The sequence below is a fragment of the Lissotriton helveticus genome, chromosome 2_1 (assembly GCF_964261635.1).
Source record: "Lissotriton helveticus chromosome 2_1, aLisHel1.1, whole genome shotgun sequence".
NCBI lineage: Eukaryota > Metazoa > Chordata > Amphibia > Caudata > Salamandridae > Lissotriton > Lissotriton helveticus.
The window spans coordinates 1625077840-1625090757 of NC_136059.1; the positions used below are offsets into that span (position 1 = coordinate 1625077840).

The following is a 12918-nucleotide window of genomic DNA, read 5'->3' on the forward strand; positions in this document are numbered from 1 at the left end:
TGGTCTTATAGTAGAATTTGCAGCCCCAGTATCGACCAAGAAATTCACAATGTTTACATTCACTTTCCATTTCAATAAGGGCCTTTTTTAGGTCTTGCCTAGCAACGCAGCGCTTGTGCGGCTCGCCTTGGCGAGATCTATTATTGTGGGCTTTGCTTCCGAAGGGGTACAGGAGATGTGCACGCACGGCCAGACAGGTGATGTGCACGTGTACGGCTCATGTCATTTGAGCATAACGCGCGCATGGTGCGCTTTCACTTTCCTAGTCCACGCGCACAGCGCCTCGTGCACTCAGTGCCTATAATCATGCTCCAGTGTCAGCCACCCCTCAGCAATAAGCTTGGGGCCCTCCAAACCAGTTCTGGCCAGTCCTGGAGCACTTTGTTTACATAACTCCTTCTTTCCTTTCACAATGCAGGGCAGAGACATCAGACGCACCACAGGAGGTGGAGCCAGCACTGTGGAGGGAAGGCCCAGCCCTATTCAGTTCCCAGGTGCAACTCCTCCCACCCATATGCATGTAGATCTCTCTATTCAGTCCTGTGCTGACTCACCCTGTCTCCTCAAATTCTCCAGCCCCTGTCACTCGCAGAACCAGACACACAATACACAACCTAGCAGAGGCAGGCTTGGATAGTTAGGCAAGCAAATACCTACTTTCCAAAAGTGGTGTTTTCAAACACAGAATGTTCAAACCAACTTCACTAAAAGGTATATTTTTTCATACTGAGTTCAAGCATACTAAACTCAAATTTCTACCATGTTCCTGAGTCAGTTAGGATTATAAGATGTAATAATCAAACTGCCCATTCTGGACTATGGGGAACAGGTAGCCCTGCAATAGTGGAAAACGAAAATGGCTGTAATTCACTATTAGGACATGCCACACACACCAGGGCATGCCCTACCTTATACTTACAATGCACCCTGCCCTTGGGCCTACCATAGGGGTGTCTGATATTGTTGGACCCGGTCCTTTGGGCAGGTCTACCCCGTGACTTTTTGCTTTTTCCTCGCCTGTTTTTGGAACCTGGATTGGTGATTGTAGGCCTCTGCGCACTTTTTCACTGTGGTACAGTGTAAAGTGCGTGTGCTTTCTGTGTATGGATGGTGAGTGACCTGCCCTCCCATAGGAATGAATGGGGAATATGTATGCCCATGGTAGATTCCTGATGCATGGGGAGTGCAGGGTCGAGTTTGATATGTATGAACTCGTGAGAATGAATGCTGCAAAATGATGTATGCAGCATGACTGTGTCTAGTCCAGAAGTACCACTTTTGGAAGTTGGCATAATTGTGTAAGTTGGTGCTAGCGTGTGATTGGCTGGTGAGTCTGCCCAGGCATGCCTGGGCCTGTTGGTAGATGGACTGTCTGGTTTGAGTAGAACAGGGTCTGCAGGGTCCGCAAGGCCCCGAAGGAGGGCGTAGATGAAAGGCCCCCCATCTGCTGTTAGGGAGGAGTGGAGAGAGCTCTGGTGGTGCCAGGCTGTGTCTGTCGGCCCACCCTGGATGACTCTCCCTCCCGATGGCCCCCTGTCACCTCTGACCTGAGGCTGACAGGGGAGGGAAACCAGATACTCCCAGAGCTTAGGGCTCGCCTTGCACGAAAGCTTCAAAGGCTTCAAAGCTTTTTCTGTGGATAAGAAGGGGCTCTGCCCCTTCCAAAATGTTCTTGTCCTGGCTCTTGTGGCTGAGTCGGATCTACCAGGGGGGGCGCTGCCCAGCCCCTGGGGGCCTGGATTCCTGGACTCCTGGGGGGACCCTTCTGCCCTGCCTGGGCTGAAGGGGGGACTTTGCTTAGCCCCCTGGGACTCTCTGGGACCTTTGTGCAGCATGGTGGAGCTGCATTGCTGAAGGACTTGGCTGGACTTGTCCCGGTAGCGCTGAGGGAGCGCTTCATCTGCATCTAGCGCTGAGAGAGCGCTTTATTGCCTTCCAGCGCTGGGGGCGCTGGACTTGTCCTTCCTAGCGCTGAGAGCGCTTTATTTCCTGCCCATGGCGCTTGGTTGCACTTCTAGTGCTGGAGCGCTTTGTGTGCCTCTATAGCGCTGGGAAGCGCGCTGCTGCTGGAGGCCGGCGGCGGATCGGCGCGGGAGCCCACTCCGCTTATTTGTCCGACTTGGATTTGCCCAGGTTTATGTAAGTTACGAGTGCCCACCTCGCGATTGCTGCCCGCCTGCCTGCCTAGCGAGGGCCGCCGCGCTGCCCGCGGCGACCCGGAAGTACCTGGCCGGCCGGCCAATCCCTGCGCGGCCGGCCGGAAGTCCCGCCCCGCAGCCTGTGAGGCGGGAGGAGGAGGAGGAAGGCGCGAGGGAGATGGCGGCCGATGCCGAGGAGAGGGGAGAGCCTGGGGGCCCGAGGCGCATTGTCGGCGCCTGCCCCAGGAAGACGGAGGAGCCGCCCCGTGAGCCCCGGTGAGTCTGGGCTGAGGGCGGGCCGAGTGGGAGGTCCCCCTTCGTCAGAGCGGCCCCGTATGGCAGCGGGCCGCTCCAACGGTGTGTAGAGCCTGGGAAGGCTCGAGGGGCCAGTCTTTGTCTTGAGGGCCCGCATTGCTTCGCGCCTAGTGCCAGTAGGAAGCCGTGAAGGCTTCCTGGGCGGCCCCGTTGGCAGTGGGTCGCCCCAACGCATTGCAAAGCCTTCAAGGGCGGCCCCAGTTGGCAGTGGGTCGCCCCAACGCGCATGAGCCTAGAGAGGCTCAGAGGGGCCGCATTATGTGTGCGAGCCCGTTTGGCTCCCGAGAGGGCCATATTCGAGAGGGGGGCTTCGGGGCATATTTTCGGTGCTCGTCCCCTCCTGCCCCTGAGTGTGAGGGCTAGAGTCCGGTGAGGCTCATGGGGGCATCTGTGTTTTAAGAGCCTGTGTGGCTCCAACGGTTGGCATCATTGCTTTAGAGCCTTTGAGAATCCAACGTCTGGGGCATGTGCTATGCCCAGAGCCTGTGTGGCTCCAGCAGTGGCGCAGTTGGCGCCGAAGGGCCAGTGAGGGCCCTGGCTCAGTTCTGTTGTTCTCCAGGTGCCCAGCACTTAGTGGGCACCTGCTACGTTTAGGCTTTTTGGTACTTTGAGACTGGCGCTGCATGGCAGCACACCCTGACACTGAGACTCAGGGCGTCTGAGCCCCAACAAGGCCGTTGGCCTAGGGACTGCCACAGGTAGTGGCTCATGTGATAGTATCTGCCTAATGTGAGTTTTGCGCATTGTGATGTGGTGCTAGGAAATGTAATGCTTTTAGTATGATTACGCACCTTGATCTTACACCTCTGAATGTTTTTAGACATCATGTGATTCGTGCGCTATTGCTTTACTTTGACACCCCTGAATGTTTCATGCATTATGTGTCTTTCTCTTCTTGCGCTACACCTCTGAATGTTTAGTCATCATGTGTCTTCTGGCGCTGCACCCCTGACTGTATTTTAATTGCATCATGTGCTCTGTCCTGAACACCGCTGAATGTGTAGGTCTATACATCATGTGTTTTCTTTCTTTACTACTCCTCTGAATGTATATTCATGCATCATGGGTAGTGTGTTTGGAGCTATACCCCTAAGTGGATTTCATCCTTAGGTGGTTGTTCTTTCTAGTACAGGTGGTCCTAGTGAGGTCCTGGTCCCCTGCGTGACAGTCTCCCAAGGAGTGTAGGGTTGCGTAGGTGGTACTTACCTGTTCCCAGTAGTTACTGGGTGTGATCTATAACTGTTACTTTGTGTTACAGTGAAGTTTATATACTTTTATTCTAATTTCTGACAGGTATTTCTATATCTGCAAAGTGTTGATTCAGACAGTGGCCCATGTGGCCCTGTCTTGTAAGTAATCCCTTGTGAATATTGCCGTGCCCGTTGGCACAATGTACATGTGTAATTTCTATCTGATATGTCTTGACAATACAAAAGTTATTTTAATATAACCTTGTGTGGAGTCTCTTTTGTGGTGTACCTCGTATGTTGTTGCTGGTGTGCGCTGACGCAAATGCTTTACACATCGCCTCCGAGTTTAGCCTAGACTGCTCGCGCCATGCTACCTAGAGGGTGAGCAGGGGTTATCTTGGCGTGTGACTTCCTTGCCCTGACTGGAATGGTGGTTTCTGCCTGGCTTTGGCATAAGCCTTAGCCTACCAGAAATAGCCGGTTTCCAACATTGGTGTTTCAGCGGTGCGGATTTGGACTTGCATTTGCCCAGTGCCATAGCGACAACTGGCTACATTACAAAAACTCTGCGTTTTTCAGATAGTCACATATTTGGGATTATTGTTTTTGATTTTATTTTTCCTCAAAAGTGTCATTTTCAGATGGTGTTCCTGCGCTTTATGTTTAGTGGCAGATGAGAGAAAATGACAGGGCGGGACGCCAGTAGATAGGGGAGGTTCCCATAGGTTAGGAATCCCTTGCTGGGTCCAGTGTCCAATTCCCGTTCCTGTCCCTGTGTGGGTAGATGGAAGAGAGGGAGGGTGGAGGAGAAATTGCTTGCTCAGGAGGGTGGTTATTCCCTGAGTGTAGTGTGTGTGTCTGGATTCCCCAGTATGGTAGGATCCAGTGGTGGCAGCTTAAATGTGTCCAGTGCGTGAATTCCCATTCCCAGTTCCCAGAGTATGGTGCCTGGTGCTCAGTAAGAGAGTGACAGGTTGAGAGTCAGGGCAGTGAGGAACTGTCTCACCAGTCTGGAGGGGGAGTGTGTGGATGAGTGGTGTCTTGAACTGGAGGAGTTCGTGTGAGTTTTTTTTAAGGAGCTTGCACGTGAGGTGTACCTCTGGTGGTGTGCAGGACGTCCTGCAGAGGCATTGGACAAGAAGGTGGATGTCTGGCGGTGTGCTGGATGTCGTGCAGAGACATTAGAAAGTGATTCTAAAAGTAGTGGCTTGTGTATCTGATGATCCTGTGTAGGTGAAGAGGTTCATGTGTAGCCCAGCTATGTCCCATTAGGATGATAGGGGTGTAGGGGCTCACGTCCTGTCTCAGTGGAGGCGGAGTGAGTGTGGGACGGTGTGTCCCACGTTAGCCCGAAACCTTGTCTCAGGGCCTGGAGGGTTCCCTAAGGGAGTGCCAGGTCAGGGGCCTAGGCTGTACTTACAAGTCATTTGAAGAGGATCTTCCTGTGTCTAGAGGACGGGGAGTTTCTGTAACCAGAACTCCGGCGGTCCTAGTGTTGGGCTGTACCGCTCCTAAGTGGAGGGTGCAGAAGTCCTGGTTCGCTGGGCATTTGACCGTCTAGAGTGCTTGACCATTTGTGGGGCCTCTGGAGGTTATTCCCCGAGGAGGGGGGAGGCCAGGTTCAGGTTCAGCCTGACCTGGAAGGAAGGGCATCTGTAGTCAGTGTCCTGACCGGTTGTTGGCTTCCAGGGGTACCGCTCCCAGGTGGGAGGGTGCAGAACTCTGGAGGGGGGTGCAGAGGGACGGTGTCCTTACTTCTGACCCCGGTGGGAGGAAAGTGTGTTGCTGATACGCCGCTGGCGTGTGCTCTGTCTAGCCTGGAACATACTGAGAATCCCTCTGTGATAGGGAGTACTGGAGGAAAGTGTGTTGCTGATACGCTGCTGGCGTGTGCTCTGTCTAGCCTGGAACATACTGAGAATCACCCTGTGATAGGGAGTACTGGAGGAGAGTGTGTCGCTGCTACGCCGCTGGCGTGTGCTCTGTCTAGCCTGAGACATACTGTGCCTGTGATAGTGGAACTGGAAGGGGGTGCAGAAGGACGGTGTACTTCTGACCCCGGTGCAACTTAAGGGTGTAAATCCTAGGTTGGGAGATTAGGAAACTTCTAGGTCAAGAGGAGTCTCTACTAAAGTGGATCAACTGAAGAGACTGAGGAGGCGGCCCTTGCTGTGTGTTCGGGGGCCCACCTGCAGTTTGTTGTTTCCACTAAGGTAGACGAAAGGGGGCTTTGCTGTGTGCTGTGTCCCCCCACCTGCTTGAAGAGGGACTGTGCTGTGTGCTTTGGACCTCAGAAGTGGAATCGTTTCCAGGTGATAGACCAGTGACGGAGTGAGGTCCTGATCTGGTAGGAGAGTTGTGTTCTGGTGAGTGCTTCGCTGTGAGGGTTATTCCTTCACCATGACTGGAAGCAAGGGTCCCTACTTGGTCTAAGGTACTTACCTCTGCCAACATGAGACCCCCAGTTCTAACATTGATGGAGTAGAGGTAGGGTGGGGCATGCTTGCCCGTGACCTCTAGTCAGCCGAGGGTGTGGTCCCTAGGTTGTAGGATCAGTGGTAGTGTAGCTACCCTGAGAGAGAGAGTGGAGATTGGCTATTGTGTGCCAGGGGCTTCTGCCCCCACTCTGTGGATTGGTTAGGACCTGTGATCTTTGGATGGCCTAGGGCCTGGTCCTGGCTGTGGATGACTAGTGTGTACCAGTGGGGTATCCTAGTTGTGTCAGAGAGCTTTTGTTGAGGGAAATCCCTGTGGGTTCCGAGTGGCGAAAAACTGTAAGGTGGCCCTGCCCTGCAGGCCCGTCTCCGTGGTTTTGTCGCCCAAAGCATTGAAGACCATCAGTGTATTGATTGGTCTACCCTGCGTTTTGGCTGGAAGGGGGATGTGTTGGACCCGGTCCTTTGGGCAGGTCTACCCCGTGACTTTTTGCTTTTTCCTCGCCTGTTTTTGGAACCTGGATTGGTGATTGTAGGCCTCTGCGCACTTTTTCACTGTGGTACAGTGTAAAGTGCGTGTGCTTTCTGTGTATGGATGGTGAGTGACCTGCCCTCCCATAGGAATGAATGGGGAATATGTATGCCCATGGTAGATTCCTGATGCATGGGGAGTGCAGGGTCGAGTTTGATATGTATGAACTCGTGAGAATGAATGCTGCAAAATGATGTATGCAGCATGACTGTGTCTAGTCCAGAAGTACCACTTTTGGAAGTTGGCATAATTGTGTAAGTTGGTGCTAGCGTGTGATTGGCTGGTGAGTCTGCCCAGGCATGCCTGGGCCTGTTGGTAGATGGACTGTCTGGTTTGAGTAGAACAGGGTCTGCAGGGTCCGCAAGGCCCCGAAGGAGGGCGTAGATGAAAGGCCCCCCATCTGCTGTTAGGGAGGAGTGGAGAGAGCTCTGGTGGTGCCAGGCTGTGTCTGTCGGCCCACCCTGGATGACTCTCCCTCCCGATGGCCCCCTGTCACCTCTGACCTGAGGCTGACAGGGGAGGGAAACCAGATACTCCCAGAGCTTAGGGCTCGCCTTGCACGAAAGCTTCAAAGGCTTCAAAGCTTTTTCTGTGGATAAGAAGGGGCTCTGCCCCTTCCAAAATGTTCTTGTCCTGGCTCTTGTGGCTGAGTCGGATCTACCAGGGGGGGCGCTGCCCAGCCCCTGGGGGCCTGGATTCCTGGACTCCTGGGGGGACCCTTCTGCCCTGCCTGGGCTGAAGGGGGGACTTTGCTTAGCCCCCTGGGACTCTCTGGGACCTTTGTGCAGCATGGTGGAGCTGCATTGCTGAAGGACTTGGCTGGACTTGTCCCGGTAGCGCTGAGGGAGCGCTTCATCTGCATCTAGCGCTGAGAGAGCGCTTTATTGCCTTCCAGCGCTGGGGGCGCTGGACTTGTCCTTCCTAGCGCTGAGAGCGCTTTATTTCCTGCCCATGGCGCTTGGTTGCACTTCTAGTGCTGGAGCGCTTTGTGTGCCTCTATAGCGCTGGGAAGCGCGCTGCTGCTGGAGGCCGGCGGCGGATCGGCGCGGGAGCCCACTCCGCTTATTTGTCCGACTTGGATTTGCCCAGGTTTATGTAAGTTACGAGTGCCCACCTCGCGATTGCTGCCCGCCTGCCTGCCTAGCGAGGGCCGCCGCGCTGCCCGCGGCGACCCGGAAGTACCTGGCCGGCCGGCCAATCCCTGCGCGGCCGGCCGGAAGTCCCGCCCCGCAGCCTGTGAGGCGGGAGGAGGAGGAGGAAGGCGCGAGGGAGATGGCGGCCGATGCCGAGGAGAGGGGAGAGCCTGGGGGCCCGAGGCGCATTGTCGGCGCCTGCCCCAGGAAGACGGAGGAGCCGCCCCGTGAGCCCCGGTGAGTCTGGGCTGAGGGCGGGCCGAGTGGGAGGTCCCCCTTCGTCAGAGCGGCCCCGTATGGCAGCGGGCCGCTCCAACGGTGTGTAGAGCCTGGGAAGGCTCGAGGGGCCAGTCTTTGTCTTGAGGGCCCGCATTGCTTCGCGCCTAGTGCCAGTAGGAAGCCGTGAAGGCTTCCTGGGCGGCCCCGTTGGCAGTGGGTCGCCCCAACGCATTGCAAAGCCTTCAAGGGCGGCCCCAGTTGGCAGTGGGTCGCCCCAACGCGCATGAGCCTAGAGAGGCTCAGAGGGGCCGCATTATGTGTGCGAGCCCGTTTGGCTCCCGAGAGGGCCATATTCGAGAGGGGGGCTTCGGGGCATATTTTCGGTGCTCGTCCCCTCCTGCCCCTGAGTGTGAGGGCTAGAGTCCGGTGAGGCTCATGGGGGCATCTGTGTTTTAAGAGCCTGTGTGGCTCCAACGGTTGGCATCATTGCTTTAGAGCCTTTGAGAATCCAACGTCTGGGGCATGTGCTATGCCCAGAGCCTGTGTGGCTCCAGCAGTGGCGCAGTTGGCGCCGAAGGGCCAGTGAGGGCCCTGGCTCAGTTCTGTTGTTCTCCAGGTGCCCAGCACTTAGTGGGCACCTGCTACGTTTAGGCTTTTTGGTACTTTGAGACTGGCGCTGCATGGCAGCACACCCTGACACTGAGACTCAGGGCGTCTGAGCCCCAACAAGGCCGTTGGCCTAGGGACTGCCACAGGTAGTGGCTCATGTGATAGTATCTGCCTAATGTGAGTTTTGCGCATTGTGATGTGGTGCTAGGAAATGTAATGCTTTTAGTATGATTACGCACCTTGATCTTACACCTCTGAATGTTTTTAGACATCATGTGATTCGTGCGCTATTGCTTTACTTTGACACCCCTGAATGTTTCATGCATTATGTGTCTTTCTCTTCTTGCGCTACACCTCTGAATGTTTAGTCATCATGTGTCTTCTGGCGCTGCACCCCTGACTGTATTTTAATTGCATCATGTGCTCTGTCCTGAACACCGCTGAATGTGTAGGTCTATACATCATGTGTTTTCTTTCTTTACTACTCCTCTGAATGTATATTCATGCATCATGGGTAGTGTGTTTGGAGCTATACCCCTAAGTGGATTTCATCCTTAGGTGGTTGTTCTTTCTAGTACAGGTGGTCCTAGTGAGGTCCTGGTCCCCTGCGTGACAGTCTCCCAAGGAGTGTAGGGTTGCGTAGGTGGTACTTACCTGTTCCCAGTAGTTACTGGGTGTGATCTATAACTGTTACTTTGTGTTACAGTGAAGTTTATATACTTTTATTCTAATTTCTGACAGGTATTTCTATATCTGCAAAGTGTTGATTCAGACAGTGGCCCATGTGGCCCTGTCTTGTAAGTAATCCCTTGTGAATATTGCCGTGCCCGTTGGCACAATGTACATGTGTAATTTCTATCTGATATGTCTTGACAATACAAAAGTTATTTTAATATAACCTTGTGTGGAGTCTCTTTTGTGGTGTACCTCGTATGTTGTTGCTGGTGTGCGCTGACGCAAATGCTTTACACATCGCCTCCGAGTTTAGCCTAGACTGCTCGCGCCATGCTACCTAGAGGGTGAGCAGGGGTTATCTTGGCGTGTGACTTCCTTGCCCTGACTGGAATGGTGGTTTCTGCCTGGCTTTGGCATAAGCCTTAGCCTACCAGAAATAGCCGGTTTCCAACAGATATGAAGAAAAGGGAAGATTTTGGGACAGGCAAGTGGGTGCACTGGCCAAGTCGACATGGCAGTACTGGACTGCCCATAGGCTCTGCAATGGCCGGCCTGAAACCCACGTTACAATCTGCTTCTGTGGGAGGCACAACCAGTGCTGCAAGCCCACCAGCAGCATTTGATTTACAAGCCCTGGGCACACATGGTGCACTGTACTAGGGTCTGACAAGTAAATCAAATAACTCAATCATGGAGTCACTAATTAGTACAACAATTTAACACAGGGAACGCTTTAGCACTGATCAGTAGTGGTAAAGTGCCCAGAGTCATAAAACCAACAAAAACAGGTCAGAAAAAATACAGGATGAAGGCAAAAAGTTCAGGGATGACCCTGCAAAAAGGGCCAAGTCCAACAGTGTCACATTGTGAAAAGGTGCACAATAGTTTAAAATATGCACCATTTTAAATTATATTTAATTTGAGAGAAGCATTCCATCACTTATTATTAGTATTATTTTTATTATTAGTATTATTTATAGTATTATTATTACTTCAAGTTTGTTGTATGCTGTTTTTATTAGTGTTACGCTTGAGTATCATTTACTTTCTGTTCATCCTTTTAATGTCTACATTGCAACTCTTATAATAATTTAATTCCTCAGGCAACTATCATTTTATTTCTTAATGTAATGTCTATCGTGGCATAATAAGGCTCAAATCACACAAATATATAGAAAATTATCTATATATATATATATATATATATATATATATATATATATATATATATATATATATATATATATATATATATTATTAATAGACTCCACAATTCGAAATATATAGATACATATAAATATGAAAATGACACATTTTTATCCCATCATTTCATCCATACCACTCATAACATGTACTACTTCAGCACATCAAAACTGTTGAAGATTTTAATTTCTTTTTCCTATGTTTAATCTAATTAATACATATATCCTTAACTTGAAATATGGTTGTACAAATAGATCACAATTGTTTGAGACGAATGTTTTGATACATCATGACAAATAAACCATATGCAAAGATCCATATAATCAAATTTCCAGGTACTCTCCAACATTCAGAGTACATACGATGCTCCATGTATATTGGATACTCCACTATTCTCTATGTGTGTTTCAGCTGTGAAGCTTTCCCCAAGAGAATCCTATTGCCTAATTTGGGAGTTTTAATCTCATAAACTAAATAGCCTAAACACCTTTCCCGTGCCAATTCCGTTCCTATGCATTCTCAATTATAGATGGCATAGATTCATGATTTATTGCTAGTGGTCCAGGCCCGGGATTTCCAAACTTATTTTATAGAGCTTCATCATATATGACATAAGGAGGTGACAAAGTCATATGGAGGTGCCAAAGTCTCTTTACTGTTGCGGTGGATTTAGCACATGGCTGGACCCTCTCAGGTTATAATCCACTTTGCGGTCAACCCGGGTAACGCGATTAGTGAGATTGACGTGAAGTTGCAAAAAAAAAAGTCTTAACTTGAGTATATTCACTTTCTGTTCATGCTTTTAATGTCTACGTTGCAACCCTTACCAGATTAGGCCATTCTATCTCATAAATTTATGCAAATCATGGGATCCCATACTCGCTACTAATACGTTAACAGTTCACCAGCATTTTATGAAATTGGGACATTTTACCCTTTCCCCTAAAAATTATGTTCACATCAACATTAGGCAAAGTGCATTCTGCTTTCAATTACCTCTATATAGTTACTCTTTATCTGCTTTCTAATTCCCTGAATATTTTTCTTCTTCAGGTACGAAGATCATTTGCCACTGGACCGCGCCAGCAAGACAGCAAATTCTATGAATTCCGAACATATTCCATTAAGCCAGATAAAATGAAAGACTTTATTACTTTGACCAATGACAATTTTCACCTGCGAACAGCCCATTCTGAACTTATTGGCTATTGGACCTTGGAGTTTGGTGGTCTGAACAAGGTGTTTCACATTTGGAAGTATGGTATGCACACTTTCTCTTTGCATAGTAATTTCAATGTGCTACACAGTAAATTGATACATGGCTTCTGTTTTGATAATCCTGCTTGCATAATTTGCCAGGCAGAAAAATTGGAAACTTGAGAATGACAAATGAAAGAAATAATAATCACCCACATGCACAGCATATACATGTTAATTCTGTATGTATGGCATGTAAGGCTTGGCATAGTAAAAAATAATAGTTGTAAGGATTTTCAGAAGCAATTGTATTTTTGATCGTATTATATTTATTTGTATGAGGGGAAATGTGTGCCACAGATTCAAGCGTATTAGAAGATGGCCTAGTGCCTCGGATGATGAGTTAATATTCTTTTGCATAATATAGTTTATGGAATAAAAAAAAATGAGTAAAGTCCTCCATAAACGTAATTGTTTTTTTCAATTTTTTCAACCTTCATAATGGACATCTTATAAGCAACGTAAAAGAAAGTCTTGCTTCTATTAAATATATGGAGGGGAGCATTATGCTTCTCTTAACTTTAAAATTCATCAACAGCAAAGAAAACGTCCAATAAAAAAGTACAACCCATCATGATTACTCCAGTAAACTGATAAAGCATGCTCCAACCAATAGAACTAGCCATGAGTCTATAATATCCTTGAACAGCACCTTCCTTTTCTCGTTTCTTTGATGTAGTTACACCTCATCCTCTCCTCCCGTTAGTCCCTCTTCTGGTTTTCACCTAGCCGAACACAATTTAAAATTAGCGTATATAAGAGGTCTCAGAAAAAAGATAAACATGCAACATACTTTGTCATAGTGTATCTCTTGTATCTCCATTTTTTTCGGACGAGTGAGATAATATTCTCCTCCCTGTCTTTACCCAGACGTTCTTTCCCATTTTTTTTAGAAAATCTCGATTCTCTGTTAAGACACGAGGGCGCTGAGTATGCTAGTTTAAAGCTTGCTCAAAACATTTCCAACCTCGCTGTCAATAGGTTTAAAGTAAAATTCAGTAAAAACGAATTCTTCTATTGCCCTCATTATATCCTTTAAACATGTACCTGCCTGGAACACATTGAAGGCTATTACACCTCTAACAAAATTTCTCATCTGCTAAGGAAGCTGGTTGGCTAACTGATCTTGAATTATTTTAGTCTACAGGATATGTTAACCGTTTCAGGAAAAATTACCTTTCTACCGCATATAAGGTCTTCATTATTTTTCCA

General features: G+C 49.5%; 1 protein-coding gene across 1 annotated transcript in view; it reads left to right on the forward strand.

Annotated features, from left to right (window-relative positions):
* Positions 1-12918, forward strand: part of LOC144818807 (protein NipSnap homolog 3A-like) — a 199392-nt gene that overhangs the window by 47896 nt on the left and 138578 nt on the right. Inside the window, exon 2 of the mRNA XM_078676577.1 lies at positions 11503-11710. Within this exon, the coding sequence (XP_078532703.1) occupies positions 11503-11710 (208 nt within the window). The remainder of the gene's footprint in view (positions 1-11502; positions 11711-12918) is intronic.